The 24,014-nt window shown below is 40.3% G+C and overlaps 1 protein-coding gene across 1 annotated transcript in view; it reads right to left on the minus strand.

The window, feature by feature from the left end:
- Window positions 1-24,014, minus strand: part of LOC129713552 (fibrillin-1-like) — a 312,091-nt gene that overhangs the window by 92,945 nt on the left and 195,132 nt on the right. The window contains exons 32-39 of the mRNA XM_055662676.1: window positions 11,048-11,170; window positions 10,063-10,185; window positions 8,288-8,413; window positions 7,932-8,054; window positions 7,669-7,791; window positions 6,199-6,360; window positions 3,209-3,277; window positions 2,999-3,124 (exon numbers count right to left, since the gene is read on the minus strand). Coding sequence (XP_055518651.1) covers window positions 2,999-3,124; window positions 3,209-3,277; window positions 6,199-6,360; window positions 7,669-7,791; window positions 7,932-8,054; window positions 8,288-8,413; window positions 10,063-10,185; window positions 11,048-11,170 — 975 coding nt within the window. The remainder of the gene's footprint in view (window positions 1-2,998; window positions 3,125-3,208; window positions 3,278-6,198; window positions 6,361-7,668; window positions 7,792-7,931; window positions 8,055-8,287; window positions 8,414-10,062; window positions 10,186-11,047; window positions 11,171-24,014) is intronic.

Here is a 24,014-nt window from a genome sequence, read left to right on the forward strand (position 1 = left end):
TTTGGAACATAATTAAGAAGAAAGATAGCACTAGTGAGCTTACTAATCACAAAGGGACTGGCAGGCCAAGGAAGACCACCACAGCTGATGACAGAAGAATTCTCCCTATAATAAAGAAAAATCTCCAAACACCTGTCCCACAGATCAGAAACACTCTTTAGGAGTCAGGTGTGGATTTGTAAATGCTGTGTAAGAAGGAACTGCAGATGCTGGTTTAAAAGAAGGAAGTGCAGATGTTGGTTTAAACGGAAGATCGACACATAAAGCTGAAGTAACTCAGCGGGTCAGGCAGCATCTCTGGAGAGAAGGAATGGGTGATGTTTCGGATTGAGACCCTTCTTCAGACCAGAGACATAGACGGTGATGTGGAGAGATAAAGGACAATGAATGCAAAATATGCAAAAAAAGTAACGATGATAAAGGAAACAGGTCATTGTAAGCTGTTTGCAGGGTGAAATAGAGGTATGAATATTGATTTATCTCACTTCAGGTTTCCCCGGCATTCCCTTCTCTCTATCCCTCCTACACCCAAGTCGCATGAGCTTCTCATTTTCACTCAACAAACAGCTTACAATGGCCTGTTTGCTTTATCATCATTATTTTATTGCATATCTTTCATTCATTGTTCTATATCACTGTCTATATCTCTCGTTTCCCTTATCCCTAATCACTCTGAAGGGTCTCATCCTGAAACGTCACCCATTCCTTCTCACCAGAGACGCTGCCTGTCCCACTGAGTTACTTCAGCTTTTTGTATCTATCTCCAGGGATGCTGCCTGAACTGCCTTTTCTATGTCTCATCCTGAAACGTCACCCATTCCTTCTCACCAGAGACGCTGCCTGTCCCACTGAGTTACTTCAGCTTTTTGTATCTATCTCCAGGGATGCTGCCTGAACTGCCGAGTTACTCCAGTATTTTGCGCCTTTCCTTGGTAAACTAGCATTTGCAGTTCGTTGTTTTTACAATTTAGATGTGATACTGCTCTTAGAACCAATTAAAGTTATATTATGGTATTAGAGTTTCAGGACAGGTATAAACTGCATAGGGAATGTTAAATATAGTAGTATTTCCAGATTTCCAGCCATTAACTGAATTTTACCATTAAAAGAATAGCAATTGGTAAATTATATCAAAATAGGTATCTTCTTAAAATGTATGCAGGATTTAGTACGTTATTCTTAGTATCTTATCTACTTATCAATTTTGGTTGATAATTGGAACACACTTTGCTCCAGTTTGTACATAACTGCTGCAAGCACCTGCCAATATTGCTTTTATCTGGCCATTAAGAATTATATGAAAGCTCAAATTGTAATAAAAAGGAACTACAGATACTGGTTTATATCAAAGATGCACAAAATGCTGAAGTAGCTCAGCAGGTCAGGCAGCATCTCCGGAGAAAATTGATAGGTGACGTTTGGGGTCGGGACGCTTTTTCAGACCGATTGTTACAAGGAGGGTGGGGTTATTCTGTTTATTTTTTCGCTTCCAGTTTTTTCCGCCTTCTCTCCAGCATTTTGTGTTTATTTTTTTATCTGAAAGCTCATCTCAGTTTGCTGGTGAGATTACGATCCTGTGATGTCAATTTTCCAAATCATGCCCTTGATTGAACTAGAGTAAGTACTAAATTCCCTGGATGAGGGAATTGAAGGCAACATCTCCAAGTTTGCGGATGACACTAAGCTGGGGGGCAGTGTTAGCTGTGAGGAGGATGCTAGGGGACTGCAAGGTGACTTGGATAGGCTGGGTGAGTGTGCAAATGTGTGGCAGATGCAGTATAATGTGGATAAATGTGAGGTTATCCACTTTGGTGGCAAAAACAGGAAAGCAGACAATTATCTAAATGGTGGCCGATTAGGAAAAGGGGAGATGCAACGAGACCTGGGTGTCATGGTACACCAGTCATTGAAAGTAGGCAAGCAGGTGCAGCAGGCAGTGAAGAAAGCGAATGGTATGTTAGCTTTCATAGCAAAAGGATTTGAGTATAGGAGCAGGGAGGTTCTACTGCAGTTGTACAGGGTCTTGGTGAGACCACACCTGGAGTATTGCGTACAGTTTTGGTCTCCAAATCTGAGTAAGGACATTATTGCCACAGAGGGAGTGCAGAGAAGGTTCACCAGACTGATTCCTGGGATGTCAGGACTTTCATATGAAGAAAGACTGGATAGACTCGGCTTATACTCGCTAGAATTTAGGAGATTGAGGGGGGATCTTATAGAAACGTACAAAATTCTTAAGGGGTTGGACAGGCTAGATGCAGGAAGATTGTTCCCGATATTGGGGAAGTCCAGGACAAGGGGTCACAGCTTAAGGATAAGGGGGAAATCCTTTAAGACCGAGATGAGAAAAACATTTTTCACACAGAGAGTGGTGAATCTCTGGAACTCTCTGCCACAGAGGGTAGTTGAGGCCAGTTCATTGGTTTTATTTAAGAGTGAGTTAGATGTGGCCCTTGTGGCTAAAGGGATCAGGGGGTGTGGAGAGAAGGCAGGAACGGGATACTGAGTTGGATGATCAGCCATGATCATATTGAATGGCGGTGCAGGCTCGAAGGGCCGAATGACCTACTCCTGCACCTATTTTCCATGTATCTATGTAAATAGCAGAAAATTGCCTTATGTGCTCTATTCAACATTTTTCTACAGTTGTGCAGCTGAGATTATGAACTCAATGCACCCGAACATTAAATATGCCCTCAATTAGCTAGTGACGCTACAAGTAGTTATTTGAGTACAATGTCAGTGTTATTTATGAAATCTTTTATTGATCTTCCATTTCTGAAACAGTTTAGTTTTAGTGCATGAACTGAGTATTCTGAATATTATTTATTAAAAATTCTTACAATTTTTTCTGGTCTTCATATTCTGTTTGATGACTTACTTTACCTCTGATAAGCAGCAAAAGAAAATTGTTATATATGGTCCACAAAATATAAAAACAATGAACCAAACTAAAAATATCAAAGCCCGAGTGATAATTATACTTCAGTAAATATACCTTCACATACTCTGGTTTCTTCATTCAAATAGAAACCTCGTGGACAATCACACTGGAAACTTCCAAAAGTATTGAGACATGTTCCTTCTTGACAGAGTCCAGGTAATTCTTTACATTCATCAATATCTGTAGAAAGCAATAACATAATGTAATGTGCTATTCACACTGGAACATTCAAAATCTAATTTATAAAAAGTTATAAGACATTACCCTCCAATATAACTGTGATGGGGTTGGGTTTAAAACCTTCTCCTCCAGGACAAAGAGTTTTGTATTCAGCTGCAAACAAAGCAGTTCCATTTGTTATTTGCGAAGCTAAATGTTAATTTTAAATACTATAAATGTTTAAAGTTGTATCAGCAAAATTCCTTACACTGCCAATAAATTATATAATTTCTACTCATGGAATAATAATATAAATACTGGTAATCTATCAGTACTTACAAGTATTTACCAATTATGCTAATAGTGTCAGGCACAGAAAAAGTTGGGTTTTATTATGTTAACCAATTTTGTTTCAATTTCAATTTGTACATTTTGCATATACACACACGCTGACTGGAACAATGTAGTACTCTAGGTTATGTACTACTGTAGGTCGTCTATTCTAGGTAGAGAAGGCAATTCTGGATTTAGTGTTATGTAATGAATCGGATTTGATAAAGGAACGAGGTTAACGAGCCACAAAAGGCAGTGACCATAATATAGTCAGGTTTAATCTACAATTGGAGAGGGGGAAGGGTAAATCGGAGGTGTCAATGTTCCAGTTGAATAAAGGAGACTATGGAGCCATGAGGGTGGAGCTGGCCAAAGTTGACTGGAAAGATACCCTCGCAGGGATGACAGTGGAACAACAATGGCAGGTATTTCTGGGAATAATACAGAAGGTGCAGGATCAGTTCATTCCAAAGAGGAAGAAAGAATCCAAGGGGAGTAAGGGGCGGCCGTGGCTGACAAGAGACGTCAGGGATAGTATAAAAATAAAAAAGAAGTACAACGTAGCAAAGATAAGAGGGAAGCAAGAGCATTGGGTAATATTTAAAGAGCAACAGTAGATAACTAAAAAGGCAATACGGGGAGAAAAGATGAGGTACAAAGGTAAGCTAGCCAAGAATATAAAGGAGGAAAGTAAAAGCCTCTTTAGGTATGTGAAGAGGAAAAAATTAGTTAAGACCAAAGTTGGACCCTTGAAGACTGAAAAAGGTGAATTTATTTTGGGGAACAAGGAAATGGCAGATGAGTTGAACAGGTACTTTGGATCTGTCTTCACTAAGGAAGACACAAACAATCTTCCTGATATAGTAGTGGCCAGAGGATCTGGGGTGATGGGGGAAATTAAGGAAATCCACATTAGGCAGGAAATGGTGTTGGGTAGACTGATGGGACTGAAGGCTGACAAATCCCCAGGGCCTGATGGTCTGCATCCCAGGGTACTTAAGGAAGTGGCTCTAGAAATCGTGGATGCATTAGTGATCATTTTCCAATTTTCTATAGATTCAGGATCAATTCCGGTGGATTGGAGGGTAGATAATGTTATCTCACTTTTTAAGAAAAGCGGGAGAGAAAACAGGAAAGTATAGATCAGTTAGCCTGACGTCGGTGGTGGGGAAGATGCTGGAGTCAATTATAAAAGATTAAATAGCGGCACGTTTGGATAGCAGTAACAGGATTGGTCCGAGTCAGCATAGATTTATGTAGGGAAAGCATTTGATAAGGTCCCACATAGGAGATTAGTGGGCAAAATTAGAGGACATGGTATTGGCGGTAGAGTGCTGACATGGATAGAAAATTGGTTGGCAGACAGGAAACAAAGAGTAGGGATTAACGGGTCCCTTTCAGAATGGCAGGCAGTGACTAGTGGGGTACCGCAAGGCGCGGTACTGGGACCACAGCTAAATACTGGGACCACAGCTATATAATATACATCAATGATTTAGATGAAGGGATTCAAAGTAACATTAGCAAATTTGCAGATGACACATAGCTGGCTGGCAGTGTGAACTGTGAGGAGGATGCTATGAGAATGCAGGGTGACTTGGACAGGTTGGGGGAGTGGGCAGATGCGTGGCAGATGCAGTTTAATGTGGATAAATGTGAGGTTATCCACTTTGGTAGCTAAAACAGGAAGGCAGATTATTATCTAAATGGTGTCAAGTTGGGAAAACGGAAAATGGGGGTCCTTGTTCATCAGTCAATGAAAGTACAGCAGGCAGTAAAGAAAATGAATGGCATGTTGGCCTTCATAACACGAGGAGTTGAGTATAGGAGCAAAGAGGTCCTTCTGCACTTGTATTGGGCCCTAGTGAGACCACACCTGGAGTATTGTGTGCAGTTTTGGTCCCCTAATTTGAGGAAGGACATTTTTGCTATTGAGGGAGTACAGCATAGGGTTACAAGGTTAATTCCCGGATGGTGGGACTGTCATATGCTGAGAGAATGGTGCGGCTGGGCTTGTATACTCTGGAGTTTAGAAGGATGAGAGGGAATCTTATTGAAACATATAAGATAATTAAGGGTTTGGACATGCTAGATGCAGGAAACATGTTCCTGTTGTTGGGGGAGTCCAGAACCAGGGGCCACTGTTTAAGAATAAGGAGTAAGCCATTTAGAACTGAGATGAGGAAACACTTTTTCACACAGAGAGTTGTGAGTCTGTGGAATTCTCTGCCTCAGAGGCCTGTTCTCTGGATACTTTCAAGGGAGAGATAGATAGGGCTCTTAAAGATGAAGGTGTCGGAGGATATGGGGCGAAGACAGGAACGGAGTACTGTTTGGGGATAATCAGCCATGATCACATTGAATGGCGGTGCTGGCTCGAAGGGCCGAATAGTCTACTCCTGCACCTATTGTCTATTGCCCTCACTACAAATACTTTATTAGCATATCAGTGATGCTCAACCTTTGTTTTCTGATTCTGAAAAAAATATCTTTATACTAGAAACCTTATGCTTGCTACTATTTAGGGTCAGAGCTATAATTAACTAAAATTGTCTTTGCATTTATCAGTCTCACAGTAACTAATTGTATAATTTATTAACCATGTCATGAAAAAAATGTACAACATGATGGTTGAAACATTAAATACTTTTCAATAAACCTGATCTCACTGTATTGATATAAAACAATTTTATAGACATTTAAAATCAACATCTCAAAGAAAGTAGATAGAAAAAGTTTAAAAACCTTCTGGGAAAACTCACTTGCATTGATAGGGGGGCACAGCTCACATGGAAAACCCCAGGCTCTGCCCAAAGAACAACAACAAGACGCTCTTGAAACTCCCACTCCAATCTCATTTTGACAAGAAAGGCTGTCATCTCCACGTAATAAAAATTCCAAGAAACACTTGCCCAAACGATGATCTATATAATAAATATCATGATGAAACATTGCTCCATTTTGCTACTGAAAATATTAAAACACATTATGCGTAATTCTCAGGAGACATTTTCAAGGAATGGTATGTTCTATTATTTTACACTATAACTTTATGCAACTGAAGAATCTGCCTTATAGTGTTTATAGAAATGTATGAAGATATCTAATTGAGAGCAACAGCTCATCTATATCATTGAAATGTGAACGACTGCTAAAATGTAGATGGATATTACTATCAACTCCAAATTGCAGCTGTATACATGTGGACCTGGAAAGGTATTTACAATATTAACTAACAATTTTAGCTTTTCTTTTGAAATGTAATTCATTCTTACATCCATTATTATATTATAAAAAATGACCATAAGGTTTAATGAGACAACATAAATTTTGATGCATGGTATCACTACTCCTAAATAAGTGAATGCAAATAATATTATTTTCACCTATTCCTCTGTACAAGCAGGTCAGAGACTGGGTATCTGTCCTGTATTAAGTAGTTCACTGTCTGATGCCCCAAAAGCCCTTCAATCACCTCCTTGGCATAATTATGTAACATGATGGAATATTCTTGACTTACTTGAATGAACAGAGTCCAACAACACTCCAAAACTTTATATCAGGACAAAGCTGCCCACTTGATAAGCACAAAATCTAACACCCTATTAATTCCCTCTACCACCAGCACACAGTGGTGACACTGTGCATCTACCAGATACACTGCTGTTTACTCAGCCATACTACTCCAATACTACCTCTCAAACCTCTGACTTTCTTCACTAAAAACGACATGGGCACAGGTGCGAGGGAGTGCCATCATCTACAGGTTACTCATTAAGTCACAAACTATCCTGATTTGTAAATATATCCTTCATCATTGTCTACACCACAAATCTAATCAAGGAAATTAAGGATGGGCAATAAATTCTAGCTTTGGCAGTGATATCCAAATCCCAAAAATGAACATAAAGAAAATATTAGTTCAGCATGTTTTACTCTGTCAGAAATAGTATGAGAATTACCTCAGTATAATACTCTCTCATAGAACTTCCTGAAGGGATGCATCATCATGTTTGATGTATCCTGTGGTATGCATCATACAACACCATTCTACACACAGAATGCAATCCACATCCAACAATACATGATATACAGGTACAGTGTTCCTGGTAACTAATAACTTTCATGTTAAGTGTGCAATGTTCCCTTGCTTGCAGTAGCTGAGTTAAAGCTGAACTATTGTGCAGGGACCTAGCTGTTCATAGCAAATGATTGATTAAAATATAACCTACCAACACATCCCACACCAGTAGGATTCAGCTCAAATTCAGATGGACAGTTGCAGACGTAGCTTCCAGGGGTATTGACACAAATTCCATTAATACAATTAACTGGATCCGCACATTCATTTACATCTGTAATAGATTTCCAAAATTAACTATTTTCTTCTGGTCATGCCATGCATATCATTTGAAAATTTTATTAGCCATTTTGTTGCTCCAATTATCTTAGAAATTATAAAGAAAACAATTACCAAATGATAGCAATATTTTACCTGTGCAGTTGCCACCACTCCTGTCCAGCTCATAACCTACATCACATTCACATCTGAAGAGTCCTGGAAGATTCTGACATCTTCCAAACACACAAATGTCAGAGAATGAGCATTCGTCAATATCTGGAACAAAGATCACAAGGAATTCATTGATAAAGCCACACAAATGTTTATAGTTCTTAGCTGCAACCTCCCTATGGTATAATTAAAACCTCTGAGAGATAGGATACACTGCAAAACATTAGTTAATTTATATTTATGGGGAGGGAATACAGAAAGCATTATAGCTACAAAACGCATCACATCACGTGACTAAAAAAATGAGGGAAGGAGATAGGAATGAAGTTGATATGTACCTTGACAGGCTCTTCCACCCACAGATGGTACGAAGCCCATGTCACATTCACAACGGTAACCTCCTGGTGCATTTAAGCAATGGCCATTCTCGCAAAAGTTTACATTTTCAGCACATTCGTCAACGTCTGTTACATAGGAAAAGGAGAAATAAAGGAAAACACTGAATTCCTATATGTACAAAAAAAATTGAAAAATATATTTTATTCTAATAGTGATGGAGAGTGGGAAAAATGTTAACACTAGGTATTCATCATTTTGTTTGTTAACATGCATTAAGATAATTAAGTGGTGCTTATTATTCATGTATATTCATCATAAATTGTGAACCTTCTTGCCTTCACAGTAGATCAAATTCAAATTCCCTGTCAGTGTCATCACTCCACAGCAACACACCTGGTTTCCTCAGCAATCTATAAGAGCTGCACTTGGTCAAATAACTTCAGCATTTTCTGATTTTGTTTCAGTCGTAAAGCTTTTTACCTGTTCAGGAAGCACTCTATCATAAATCTGTCCAATTTTCTCCCTTATGTCTGAAGTACGAGTAGTTTTAGCATTGTTAATGTTTTCCATCTAAATCAGTTAATTCTGCAAATGTGATAACCTAAGCCAGAAAGGACAGTAGAGGAAGAAACCCTCAACATTCAATAAGTATTGAAGAGCCATGACCAGCAGGGCAATAGACAGTGCTTGATAACACTTGCCTAGACAAACTCAATAGGACAAACGCTATACCATCTTAACAATTTTCTGCGAAATATCTTGTCCTTTGTGACTCAGCAATTCAATGAAGAAATACAAAGACTAACTGTGATATTTTCAAAAACAAAGGGTACTATTGAGATATGTTCAAATCGTGCCCTAAAGATTTCTCCACCTATTTCAGAATCAATCATTCCTCAGTGCTGTAAATTTAAATATGTCATTTAAATAATGGGTTTTTGAAAAGTTCTTAATCAAATAAATTTCTACGTTGGAGAGAAGAGGTTGGGAAATAAACTATTGGCTGTGCCGTGATCATAAACAGTAAATAGTATCTCTGGGGAGAATCTGCTCTATTAATTGCACTGTAGTTGCTGGAAACATCTAAATGCAGTCTACATTGTTTTTAACTTTTATGACATTGAAATATTATATCTATCAGAATACCAAATGTTTTTGTCCTTAAAAACAACTCTAATTCACAATCTTGTTACTTTCAGGTGTGTTCCATACGTACATTACTATCTTACAGAATTCAATCTGCATAAAGTATAACTCATCTAGAATTGCAAATGCACCATGTTTCACTGTTCAATCGTTTTGTACGCTAACCTCCTTAGCCTCACAATAGCTCAAATTCATATTCCTGGCACTTAACCATGTCACACAACTGCCCTATTCTTCCTTTCTTGGCAGTCTAAAATCTGTAAAGTTTGATCTTTAGCATTTTCATTTCATGCTTTAGTCATAAAGATGTTTTAAATGTCTGCCTTGTTTTCTCTCTTTTTGTTCAGAGGTTTCCTTCAACCTATCTTTGATGAAGTTTGCAGTAACTACATTTAAGTTCATACCTGTCTATTCATCTTCGTGAACTGCTTCAGACTAATTAACACACAAATCTCGAATTCACCTAGTAAATGTTGTTACTAGCATGTAGTAACAACATTTATCTTAAAGTCTAATCAAATAAAATAATTATCGAGCACATAAAATGTTAAATATACAAAGGAATTAGTGACATTAACCTTTAGGTTGTGCAGGATTTGTGCAAAGCAGAGGTAGAAGTTTATCTTACCGGAGCAAAACACACCATCGCCGCTGTAACCCTCTTTACACGTACATCTATAGCTCCCATCTGTGTTTACGCATTCGGCAGTAGGGCTGCACTTATGCGTTCCATTAGAACACTCATCCACATCTTTGCAAATAAAATAATGCATTGTTAGAACAAAAATCATTCACAAAATAAATGGCCTAAAAATTCCATGACTCCACATTGTTTATTCTGAGCATTTCAGTCCAGACATATTAATTCCCATTTTGACAGGAACTATAAAATTAATCGTTGGAGGAATGGATCTCCCTTAGAATTGAGATTGAAGATCTATCTAGAATTTTGCAAGTTTAGAATTAAACTCTAGTATTATAATCTTGGACAATAGATGAGAAATGATGATGCTCTATATTTCATATCAATTTTTTATACTATAAAAAAAAGATATTTTTTGAAAGATAGAAGGACAATTGGATTCCGTAGAGCAATTTTCAATGTTGAATACCTGCCACAGAAGGCAGTTGAGGCCAGTTAATTGGCTATATTTAAGAGGGAGTTAGATGTGGCCCTTGTGGCTAAAGGGATCAGGGGGTATGGAGAGAAGGTAGGTACAAGATACTGAGTTGGATGATCAGCCATGATCATATTGAAGGGCTGTGCAGGCTCGAAGGACCGAATGGCCTACTCCTGCACCTATTTTCTATGTTTCTATGAATAATTAAATTAAACTAAAAAAAGTGGTGGAGGTAACTGTAATCTTGGCTTTGTACAATCTGTTGCCGAATTTATAACATTCACTGCTCATTTCTGGTTGGGGTATAATGGCTTTTATATATGTAAGCTCCACCTGTAATATTTAGCTGTTAAGGAAAGAAAACTGATAAGTTTAGTCATATAGCATGGAAAAAGGCCCTTTGGCCCACGCCGACCTTTGTTCACCAAGAAACTGGATTTATTCATGTCTTCATAAATATATCTTGTTTGAGTTTTTTTCAAAAATTCTTACCAGAACATTTGATGCCATTTCCAGACCAGCCATCTCCACATGCACATTTGAAGCTTCCTGGTGTATTTGTACATACAGCAAACGTATGGCAATTATGTGCACTAATCTCACATTCATTGATATCTGTAACACCAAAAAAAACAGTAAGAAAATGGAAACAAAAGTTAAGGTAATGAGTGAAAAGTACATATCTTTACCACTTAATTATGGTTTAGGTTTTTAGCTTAAGTTTGCTTTGAGTAACTAAAACTTTAATGAAATTAGTGAACTGTTGGCAATTGTCTCAAGATGGCAAACTTTAATAAAGTAGTAATACAGATCAATAGGATTTGCCACTACTTTTGTGCTTAAAATTAAATGCTACATATTAGCTAAAGTTTAACAATGACAATATTCCTGTAAAATAAATGTGTGCTTATATTCACAAATACCATAAAATATCAAAGTGGAAAGTTGCTGAATGAGAAGATATAAAGGTGTTTTAAATTGGTTTATTTAAAGAATAATTTTATAATTTGTACTATTTGCCACTGATACTATATATGATGGGTTCAGACATTGCCAGATGGTAGGGTAGGAAATTCTCCACAAACATCCATCTTTGGTGGTGGTTTATGATGTGTGATTTCACATCAGCAGTTCCATATCAGTGGTAGAGAAAGTGGCTGCTTCTCCCATGGTCCCATAAAAGATATTATTATTATTATTAATCCAAAAAAGATTGATGATTGTCCAGACATTCTGAGCCCAGTGATATATTTGTGGGAGCCCTGATGGGCTGTGTGTTGGGTTTGTTAACATAAATGGAAAATATATTCTATAGCTTTTATCTTGGTATAATTTGTAATGGAATCTTTAAAAAAACAAAGGATATCATCAAATGATTTGGGTACTTTGTACAATGACAGTACACTTCATTAAATCATGTTGGCCCTGTTTTCTATATAACGAGTTCCCCATAATCATACACACACAGCTGAATGCCCAATCATCTCCACCCTTCAACACCAGTTTAGTCAACAATTCAAATCTAGTGCTATGTCTATTTCACAATAGCAAGGGACCATGGCCGAAACGTTTTTGTTCTAGTTTCGCACAGAGCAGCTTATAATATAATGCCCAATGTCTTGTGCAAACCAGGTTGTCTGGTGACCTTGCACGTGACTGATGTAGATCACTGCTTAGATACATTAGGCTTTCTAAAACAATATGTTATTATTGCCATTTTGTAGATTTCTTCATACATTCACATTTTATTACCACAATGCTTATTTGAATGCTTTGTAGGAACAGCCACTGAATGGTGAATTTCAGGTTAAGAAATTCAACATTCATTTACAGTATATCAAATGGAGCTGGTGTGATTCTTCTTTGGATCAGGTAAAAGGGAAATGTTTTATTTCATTGAGTTTATGATTGAGCTCTTGAGAACACATTTCACTTAACTCCGGTAGCTGTGCTGAGTAATCCTTATTTACAAAGTTTTAAAATAATTTCGGTACGCATTAAGGCATTGTCAAGAGTGTCAAATTCTCATGTGTACTGAAAAAGGAACAATTATATTCTTACTTGCAGCAGAATAACGTTTGTAAATACAGTACATAAATAACACAATAAACAAAAGAAAGTTGATAAATTTAAAAAAAAACATTAGTGCAAAACAAAAGCCCAAAGTCCCTACTGCAACCAAGGCATTTTGTTGTTTAGTTGGTTTTCAAGAGCCCGATGGTTGTTGGCCTACCTGAAACGCAATCCGGGGAAAGCGACATGCCGTAGTGAGACATCTTTCTTTGCTTGTTAAAACAAACACAAAGTGCTGGAGTAACTCACTGGGCCAGGCAGCATTTCTGGAGGATATGGACAGACAACGTTTTGGGTTGGGACCTTTCTTCAGACTTTTTGTAGTAGGGGGATGGAGAAAGCTAGAAAAGTGGGCGGATAGGTGGACAGAAACTAGACATTAAAAGGAGACAAAAGGGTGTCTTTCCTTCCTTGCTAATGAGGCTGCAACTAACAGGAATAAATTTGTCTTATAAATGTGGCTACGATTAACCAAGACAACATTTCCCATCACTGAGAAGATGCCAATATTATATTGTAACTGTACAGATTGAGATTGGTTAGTTGGTTCAGATTGGAACTATTAGTTTTTTTACTATTATTTGTGAATGGATGTGACAGGACTGCAGATCAGTGCTTCCAGTGATTGATGCTCAGCTGTTCCCAAAATGTTCTTTTATACTCTTCCCTGAATCAAGATTGGCTCCTCAGTCTGTTGGCGATGGTAAAGTGAGGGGTATATTTGTCATGAGATTACAAATTGCAATGAAATATGATTTTGGTGATGGTATCATATACGCCAAGTTTTGGGCTGTCATATCTGGAATAGATCCCATTTAGTGCTGTGTCAGTGGAATACAACATGATCAGTTGTGTCCTCAGTGTGAAGATATGAATTTGTTGCTACAAGAACTGTGCAGTACCAATACTGCTTGGACAGATTCAAGTATAGCAGATAGAACATCAAATTATAGTACATCAATTATGATATGCATAGATAGACAGTCAGAACTTTTTCCCAGAGTGGAAATGTCCAACACTAGAGGGCATAGCTATAAGGTGAGTGGATGCACTGAGCAGTTTGTTTTTTTACACAGAGAGTAGTGTGGGCCTCTAATGCATTGCCAGGGGTGGTGGTGATTAGAGATACAATAGTGATTTTTAAGAAGCTTTTAATTGGCACATGGAAGTGCAGGGAATAGAGGGATATTGTTCATGTGCAGGCAAATGAGATCAATGTAACTTGGCATCCTGTTCATAATAAAGATTCCAGTGCTGTACGGCCCTATGTTCTGATTAACACCGTGTGGTGCCGTACGATGGCAGCCTTGCCAACAGTCTGTCTCGTCCTTTTCTTCCTTTGTTGTTTTTAGTCTGTTGTTAAATGTATGTTGTAGTGTATATTTAGTTTTGTATTATGTGGGGAGTGGGAGGAAATTTTTAAAATCTCTTTCCTTGACGGAGATGGAACTTTTTTCGTATCGTATCTCCGTCCGCACTGCGGCCTAACATCGTGGAGTTGGAGGTCCCTTTGCTGGGGATCGACTTTGGGAGCTCGAACCATGGGAGCCTGCAGACTTAATATCGTGGAGCTTGCGATTCCTTGTCAGGGATCGACGGGAGCTCCAACCACGGGCGCTTCGACCGCCCCGACTGTGGATGGTTTGACTGCCCCGATCGCGGGAGAAAAGAAGGGAAGAAGATAAATATGTTATTGCCATCCATCACTGTGCGCTGTGCTGGGTGTTTATGTTAATTTTTGTGTAGTTCTGTGGCTTGCTGCTTTTTTGGTAAGACTGTATTGCAAATCAAATGTCTTGTATGTTTTTACATACTTGGCTAATAAATTAATTACAATTACAATTCAGGCACTGTGATCAACTAGGTTTCTTCTTTAAGTTGTTTCACTTACTTCTTGTCCCACTCTGAGATCTTGGTCAATGGTGGTGTTACAAGATTGTCCTTATTGATGTACAGCGCTGTCGCCCCGCGGCTTTCTCTTGGAGGAGTACTGATTTACCATCTGTGGGAAGACCACTGTGGAAACTTTTTTCTCCTGTCTTGAGTTTGTATGTATTTCCTGTGACTGAACAACTTCCAGCTGGGTATTCCTGTTTCCTCACTCATTAAAAAGGTGCTTGTGAATTAATTGTAAATTGCCCCTTGATATTTTACAAATGGCAAAACATTTAAAGTGGATTTTTACAGCATTTGTGACACAAGGTGCACGACTCCAGGAAATTAGAAAAGGATGGGATTGATGCTCTGGCAGGGGCAAGGGTGGATCCGATAGCCAAATAGCCTCAATTTGATGTAATAGTAAGAAAAATCACATGAAGGAAAAATGCCACGTGAACTCATATTATCTAGTGAACCTGCTGCTACTGTAACTGCCCATGACTGTGCTGCTGGAACTAATCATTACACAATCTTATTGGAGTAAATATTCCTTTTTCATATTGAGGATGCCCTTTTTTGCAAGTTGTATGGTTCTGAATTCAGGTCACCTATGTAGATACCTATAAGACTGACATATTAGCAGAAATGTATTACGTTACTATCTGTAACATTAAGGCCCTGATTATTATTTTATACTTTGTGTACCACCAGCAAAACCTGGTCTAAGACTTTATTACAACCTTATTTTAAATGTAGATAAATATGTTGAACTTCAGAGCAGAATGAATGAATAAATGAATGAATTAATAGGTTTATTGGCCAAGTATTCACATACAAGAAATTTGCCTTGGTGCTCCGCCCGCAAGTGACAATATGACATAGTGACTTAGGAATGACACATAAAATATTAAACATTAATAATAAAACATTATTGATTAAACATGTGAATTAAATAAAATACCAGAGCAAAAGGAGACTAGAGTTTTGGTTATTGAGCAGAGCTACTTGTGGAAAAAAAGCTGTTTTTATGCCTGGGTGTGGAAGCTTTGACAGTCCGGAGTCGCCTTCCAGAGGGAAATGATTCAAAGAGTTTGTGGCCAGGGTGAGAGGGGTCAGAGATGATCTTACCCACTCGCTTCCTGGCCCTTGCAGTGTACAGTTCGTCAATGGAGGGAAAGTTGCAGCCAATAGCTTTCTCAGTTGATCGGACGATTCGCTGCAGCCTCCGGATGTCGTGCTTGGTGGCTGAGCCAAACCAGACTATGATGGAGAAGGTGATGACAGACTCTACGATGGCCGTATAGAATTGGACCATCATTGCCTGTGGAAGATTGTGCTTCCTCAGCTGCCGCAGGAAGTACATCCTCTGGTGTGCCTTTTAGACTGTGGAGTCGATGGTGGCCTCCCATTTAAGGTCCTTGGAGATGATGGTTTCCAGGAAAATAAAAGACTCCACAGATGTGACTGTGGTGTTGTTGATGGTAAGTGGGGTGAGGCGAGGGGGAGCTCTCCTAAAGTCTACAATCAATTCCACTGTCTTAAGAGCATTGAGCTCCAGGTTGTTGCGATGGCACCAGGACGCCACCTGTATCACTTCCTGTCTGTGGACTGATCCATCCTGGATGGATCCTGGATCAGTCTAATCAGAGTTGTGTCGTCCGCTTGACAGAGAAGACTGAGAAGCTTGACAGAGAAGACTGTGGAGGTGCAGTCATTGGTGTAGAAAGAGTAGAGGGGAGGGGAGAGTACGCAGCGTTGCGGTGCTCCTATGCTGAAGGTCTGCGGGTCCGAGGTGCTTATATAGCCTCACATGCTGCATGGTGATCCACCGACAGAGGGGTTCAGGCAGTCAACTTGGAAAGTTTGGAGAGAATGAGAGAGATTATGGCTGAAGTTCTACCCAGAACAAAGGAAGAAGGTTGTGATTTTTAGAAGCCAAGTTTTTCAGCTCCCAATGATAGCAATGCAATGTTACTGAACCCAACCATCTTTAGATGTTTCATCAATGTATTTCCCTCCTTCAGATCAGAACAGGAATGTAAAATGATAATTACACAATATTGTATAATTTGAAACTTGTTGTATAATGAAGCAGTTTGTGCATACAATCCATAAGATATGGATATCATTCAGGTTTGGGTTGATTGGCAGCAGGTATTATCCAAACCACATAAGTGCCAGACAATGGTCATCTGCAACAAAGAGTCAAACGTTTTTCATTTGAGATTCTTTGGTACGAGTTTCACTAAATCTTCCTCCAGTAACATTGTGCGTCACCACTAACCAGAGACCTAGGTGGACTAGCCACATAAACACTCTGGTTAGAGATCAGATTCAAGATTAGATGACACACCAGGAATATGATAGAATGCTCTCCGCATCGTGAGATGAATGCAGTACGAACAGTATTTGAGGAGTCTAGAACATAGCTGGTTACTTGATTGATGGTCTATTTACCACCTGAATATTCATTTCCTCTACCATTGTGCACTATGGCTGAAGTGTGTACATCTGACAAATGCATTCAGATATACACGCCAAACCAAGGATTCATTGGGAGCCCCTAGTAAAATTACGATTGTTGCCCCAAAGACAAGAGCAGTTGGTGAAGTCATATACAATGCTGACATGAAAATATTTACTGCTCCATCACCAATGTTACGTCTAAATCCAGGAAATCTTTAACAGCACTTTACCAAGAAGATTACCACAGTTCATCACTATCTCCTGAAGCTAATTAGCTGTGATAACTGTTAGCCATGATTGCATGGTCCACGTACTGTATATGAATTAAAAAAAAGAAACATGGCTCCATCCTCACTCTTTCCTCGCTTTTCTTTCTGCTGCTAGTTTAGTCTCCATACTACACCATTGACTTAAAACCACAATCAGTATATTTTCTCATTTTTTCTACTATTTTAGAGCTAGTTTGTTCTATTGTTTATTCTCAGCCACTTAATCCTGATACCCCAACCTACTTTATTTTTGCACCAATGTGGTCAGGCCCTGCAAGAATTTTTGTGCAGATCCATTGAATTACCTCTCATTCATCTAAACTCAACTGAGTACAGACTTCATGTATTTAATCTCTCATTTGGCCAACCTCCTATCATGGGAATAAATCAGAGAATTTTTTGCTGTGGTCTCTGTCAATGTACATCCGTCCTTGGGTAGGGAATCCAGATCTGCATACATTACTCTAAATGCGATCTCAATAAAGCTTGGAATAATTTGAGGAAGATGTCCTTTCCATTGTCTTCAAACCCACTGATAATAAAAGCCAACATACCATTGACCATTTTAGCTTACCATGCCTGCATGATAACTCTTGTGTGCATGGATACACAACTCCTTTTGAACACTGATATCGTTGAAGCTCTCACCATTTTAAAAAATAGCATGTGTTTCTATTTTTCCTAGCAAAATGGATGATCTCACATTTTTGCACATTATATTTCATTAGTCATACAACTTAATTATTTTAATATTTCTTTATCCCCTGCATTCTCCTCAAAGGCACACTGCCGTTATCTATATAATCAACAAACCTGGATATATTACACTTGGTCTCCTCATCCAAATCATGGATTTGGATTGTGAACTGCTAGGGCTCTATAACTCATCCCAATTGTATCACATCAGAGAAATTATCAAAGTCCAAATGCACAACATCAAATGTATAAGAAGGAACTGCAGATGTTGGTTTAAACCGTAGACACAAAAAGTTGGAGTAACAGGCAGCATCTCTGAAGGGCCTGTTTCCACACTGCATCATTCTATGACTAAAAAGAGAAGAAGAAAAATGCATGTAGATAAGTAAAGCAGATTTGAAAGAGGAGTGAAATGTAAAGGCAGAGAGAGGTTTATGGGTGGAAAGGAACATAGGAAAGGAGGGGGGAGAGTGGGCTTGGGCAGATGGGTGAAGGGAAAATAGTCACAAAGTGTTGGAGTAACTCAGTGGGTCAGGCAGCATCTGCGGAGAATATGAATAGGCGACGTTTCACAGAGTGCTGGAGTAACTCAGCGAGTCAGGCAGCATTTGTGGAGAACATGGATAGGTGACATGTCATAGAGTGCTGGAGTAACTCAGTGGGTCAGGCAGCATCTCTGGAGAAAAGGTATAGATTATATTTCGGGTCAAGATCGTTCTTCAGTAATATTCATGATGTGACATGCATAGACATTCCTGAATGTTACCCAAGCCATCGTGAGCTACTTTGTTACGGTGCTTGCCCTCTCCTATAACATCTCTGCTGCCTTGGGTGATGCAGGACAGGACACAAGCTTTGGGACACGATGTGAAGCTGTTGCCGTCTGTCCCAGCCTTGTAAAAACCTGGATGGAGTGGATTTGGAGAGGATGTTTCCACTCGTGGGAGAGTTTAGGACCAGTGGCCACAGCCTCAGAATTAAAAGACATTCCTTTAGGAAGGAGATGAGCAGGAATTTCTTAAGTCAGAGGGTGGTGAACTGTGGAATTCATTGCCACAAACAGCTGTGGAGGTCAAGTCAATGGACATTTTTCAGGAGGAGATTGATAGATTCTTGATTGATACGGGTGTCAGAGGTAATGGGGAGAAGGCAGGAGAATGGGTTTGAGAGGGAAATATAGAGTCCTAGAGTGATACAGTGTGGAAACAGGCCGTTCGGCCCAGCATGTCTCATCTGCACTAGTCCCACCTGCCCACGTTTGATCCATATCCCTCCGAACTTGTCCTATCCATGTACCTGTCTAACTCTTTCTTAAATGTTGCGATAGTCCCTGTCTCAACTACCTCCTCTGGCAGCTTGTTCCATACACCTACTACCCTTTGTGTGAAAAACATACCCCACAGATTCCTATTAAATCTTTTGCCCTTCACCTTAAACTTATGTCCTCTGCTCCTCGATTCACTTACTCTGGGCAAAAGACTCAACCATATCTATTCAAATCATGATTTTATACACCTCTATTAGATCATCCCTCACCCTCCTATGCTACATGAAATAGAGTCCCAGCCTACTCAACCTCTCCCTATAGCTCTGGCCCTCTAGTCCTGGCAACATCCTCATAAATCGTCACTGTACTCTTTCCAGTTTGATGACATATTTCCTATAACATGGTGCCCAGATCTGAACACAATACTTTGAATGCGGCCTCACCAACTTCTTATGCAACTGCAACATGACCTCCCAACTTCTATACTCGGCCTGGCCCGCTGAGTTACTCCAGCACTCTGTGAAACGTCACAGAACAGGGCAAGATTAGCAAGTTTGCTGATGATACAGAAGTGAGTGGTTTTGCAGATAGTGAAGAATGTTGTGAAAGATTGCAGCAGGATCTGGATCAATTAGCCAGGTGGGCAGAGGAATGGTTGATGGTTGCATGGTTCCTTGAAGGTCGTGTCACAGGTATATCAGGTGGTCAAAAAGGATTTTGGCACTTTGGCCTTCTTCAGTCAGAGTATTGAGTATAAAAGTTGGGAGGTCATGTTGCAGTTGTATAAGACTTTGGTGAGACCGCATTTAGAATATTGTGTTCAGTTCTGAGCACCATGTAATAGGAACGATGTCAAACTGAAAAGAGTACAGAGATCCCCATCCTGGATCAGTCCAATCAGGGTTGTGCCATCCGTAAACTTGAGAAGCTTGACAGAGGTGTCTGTGGAGGTGCAGTCATTGGTGTAGCGAGAGTAGAGGAGAGGGGAGAGTACACATCTTGCGGTGCTCCTATGCTGAGCGTTTGCGGGTCCGAGATATGCTTTCCCGCCTCACATGCTGCTTCCTGTCTGTCAGAAAGCTGGTGATCCACCGACAGAGGGGTTCAGGCACAGTCAACTCAGAAAGTTTGGAGCGTAGTAGCTCTGGCACAATGGTGTTGAATGCAGAGCTAAAATCAATAAAACGAAATCCTCGCATAGGTTCCCTGGTGGTCTAGGTGCTGGAGGATGAAGTGCAGGCCCAGATTGACTGCGTCATCCCCAGACACGGCCCAATCCACATTGGCCCAATATGCAAAATGCAGAGGGTCCAGCAGAGGGATTGTGATATTTTTCAGCTTGGCCAGCACAAGCCTTTCAACGGTCTTCTTGACTACGGAGGTCAGTTAGACAAGCCTGTAGTCATTAAGACCAGTAATCCTTACCTTTTTGGGTACAGGGACAATAGTGGAGACTTTGAAGCAGGCAGGGACAGTACATCTTTGTTAAAATGATTAAAAATTAGTAATTGGGTGTGAAGTGGTGATTGGGGTGGGTGTAGAAGGGCCTAGTCTTTGCAGACTGAGGTCAGGCTGTGAGTGAGTGTTGGTTGGGGTGGGAAAGGGTCCACTGGAGTCTTGCCTTAAGTAGGTGTGAAGTGGTGAATGGGAAGGAGAGGGTGCAGGGTCCATTCTTTGCAGACTGGGGTCTGGCTGTGTTTGTTGGGGAAGGGGTACCAGGGTTACGTTTCTGATTTTCAAACCTGCAGTAAAACTGATTCAGGTCGTTCGTCAGCTGACGATTGTCCAAAGAGCGGGGGGCTTTCCTCTTATAGTTGGTGGTTTCTTGCATGCCCTTCCAAACTGAAGAAGAGTCATTAGCTGAGAACTTGCTCCTCAACTTCTCAGAGCACATTTCCTTGGCAGCTCTGATTCCTCTTCTCAGTTCTTTATTGATTTGGCTATCTTTTAACTCTTCAACGATTAGGCTATCGGCTTGACGCTTTTGCCCCCAACACCCCCCCCCCCCCCCCCCCGATTTCAAAATGGAAATGTTACATCTGCATATAATGATCCCATTAAAATGTGTAATGTCACAAACTATGGAATTCATATTTTTCAGTATTGTTATCTAGTTCCAATTGTTTGATATTATTTGATAGTGTTTAAAATTATTCATAAGGAGGAGATAATATAATACACTGTAGCTCTAAAACCTACCTTAATTTTGCAATCTTACTACAGATAATCCCCCTTTCCCTCTCCCCTCCCCATCTCTCTCTCCCCTCCCTTCCTCTCTCTTTCTCTCTCCGTCCCCCCTCTCACATCCCCCTCTCTTTCTTGCAAGGGGGGGGCGAAGATGAAGGTGGCGTGGGCCCAGCGGGCGGGGGGTGATGAAGGTGGCGTTGGCCCAGTGGGGGTCAGCGAGAGTGACGTGGAACCAGCGAAGGTCAGCGGGGGTGGCGTGGGCCCAGCAGGGGTGGCGTGGACCCAGCGGGGGTGGCGTGGGCCCAGCGAGGGTGGCGTGGACCCAGCGGGGGTGGCATGAGCCCAGTTGGGGTGGTGTGGGGAGAAGATGGCTTGGGCCCCGGCGGCGGGGGGAGGTGAGGGGAGCGGGCTCCGCCGCAGCGTCATCTGGTGTTGGAGTTACAGCCGTTGGGTTCAGATTCAGCCACTCCCACCCGGCGACAGGAGAACAGAGAACTGGCCGTTTCCAAAGTGGAAACGTTGATTTTTTTCCCCCGATTTTTTTTTTTTGATTTTTACTTAGGGTGAGGGAAAGGGGGGTGCAGTCGCACCCAACGCACCCCCCCTTCGGACGGCCATTTCTCCCTCATCTTTACTATGGACGTTCAGTTACTCTACACCTCCATCCCACACCAGGAAGGCCTAAAAACCCTCCGTTTCTTCCTCGACTGCAGAACCATCCAATTTCCCTCTACTAACAGTCTACTCTGCCTAGCGGAGCTGATCCTCCCCTCAACAACTTCTCCTTTGACTCCTCCCACTTCCTCCAAGTCCAAGGCGTAGCTATGGGCACTCGCACGGGCCCCAGCTATGCCTGCCTCTTTGTGGGTACATTGAACAATCCCTGTTCCAGGCGTACACTGGCCCTATCTCCGACTTCATTAGTTACTGCCCCTCTACTTGAAGTTAACCCACATTACAAGTAAACGCTACAGCTTTGACAATGCACAAATGGTCAATGGGTTATAAGATATTCATTATAATAGTTATAAAGATATTGTTTCCTCTGTGTGTTCAAACAATCATTGTGAGTATTGAGCACTGATAAAATGTGTCAGGATATAAAATCTTCTTGACAACAGTGACTGATTTTGGAAATAAGAAAAACATTCCCTAACATTGTGTCAGTCATCGCGGAGCTTGTAAAACATTTCAAATTACCTTAACACAAACAATAAACATATTTGTCCTTGTGATTTGCTCTTCTAATCATCATAGCTGTCAGTAAGGCAAATCTGGTAGCTCTGGCAGCCTTTGTCTACCTGTACCCTCCAGCAGCCATCACCACCTTCATCTTACCCTCTTCCACCTGCCTCTGGCACCTAATTCCACTCCTCCCTCACCTGGTTCCATCTGCCCATGATGCTTAACCTCTCTGCAGTCCACCTATCATCTACTGGCTATTGTCACATATCTCTCCCTCTCCTCTTTATACTGGCTATCTTCCCTCTCCACTTTCAATCCTGATGCAGGGTGTTGACCTAAAACATCAACAATTCCTTTCCCATCACAGGTGCTGCTCGACCCACTGACTTCCTCAAGCAATTTTCCTTTTGCTCCAAATTTCAGAATCTGCAATCTCATGTGTCGTCATACAAAACAGTCTAGATTCCACAGCTTTACTGTGCATTAGTAAAAATGTCACTGCAAACTTAATGACCTTAATATGCCTATAATGAGGGTGAAATTAAATTGCGTAGAAATAAAAAAGGGGTATTATTGCATCAATCGAATGCTACAATTCTCTTCCAATATTTGAATATGTTGAACTCCTTTAGGAGATTGCAAAATTGGCAACACTGCTCACTTGAGTTAAATTTAATGGCTTCATAGCAAATGGAATGCCACACTTTGGATTTCAGGCATGTGGAATGCACTGCCATAAAAAGTGGATGAATTACTGGCAAAATGAAGGGTTTACTGATGCCAGTTATTCTTATTTACTTTACTTCTTTCGTCTGGAACTTCTTATTTCTTCATTCCTTGGGATAGGAGCAACATCATTGCCCATTCAAATTGCTCTAACCCATAGTTTCAGGGTATCATTAAGGTTAGCTGTTCGTTTTTAAAAGTCGGAATGTCTAATGGATTTAATGCCACAGCTGCCTTGTTAAGATTTGAACTAAAAATGCTGGTTTGCATGTCCAGGCATCTGGGTTACCAGTCTGGTAATTAACCAATCCCTCTTTTCCATACAGTTACAATTGATATTATGTGAGAAACTGACTATTGAGTGTTTTGATTGCTGTTGTAAACCAGTTACTGAAAACATTAGTATCCCACAGGGATTACCTCATTTTTAGTTAAGAAAATGTCTGAACATGATACCAATAGTAAGTCATGTTGAATGGTGTTGATAAGAAAACATAATCTCTAAACTACTTTTTAGTAGTTCTGCACAGCTGAGACTGAAAGCTTAAACATCCAGCACACAGAGCATTCCATATGCATATTAGTAACTCTTATATAATATTGCGTATAGGGTGTTTCCTTAGGTTTTGTATTTGCGTGGTTATTTTTTTTACATTTTCTAATAGTTGCATACTAATTACATGGTCTGTTGCCTCTTCTAAGATATCTGTCA

This window comes from Leucoraja erinacea, chromosome 36, assembly GCF_028641065.1.
Source record: "Leucoraja erinacea ecotype New England chromosome 36, Leri_hhj_1, whole genome shotgun sequence".
Taxonomy (NCBI): domain Eukaryota; kingdom Metazoa; phylum Chordata; class Chondrichthyes; order Rajiformes; family Rajidae; genus Leucoraja; species Leucoraja erinaceus.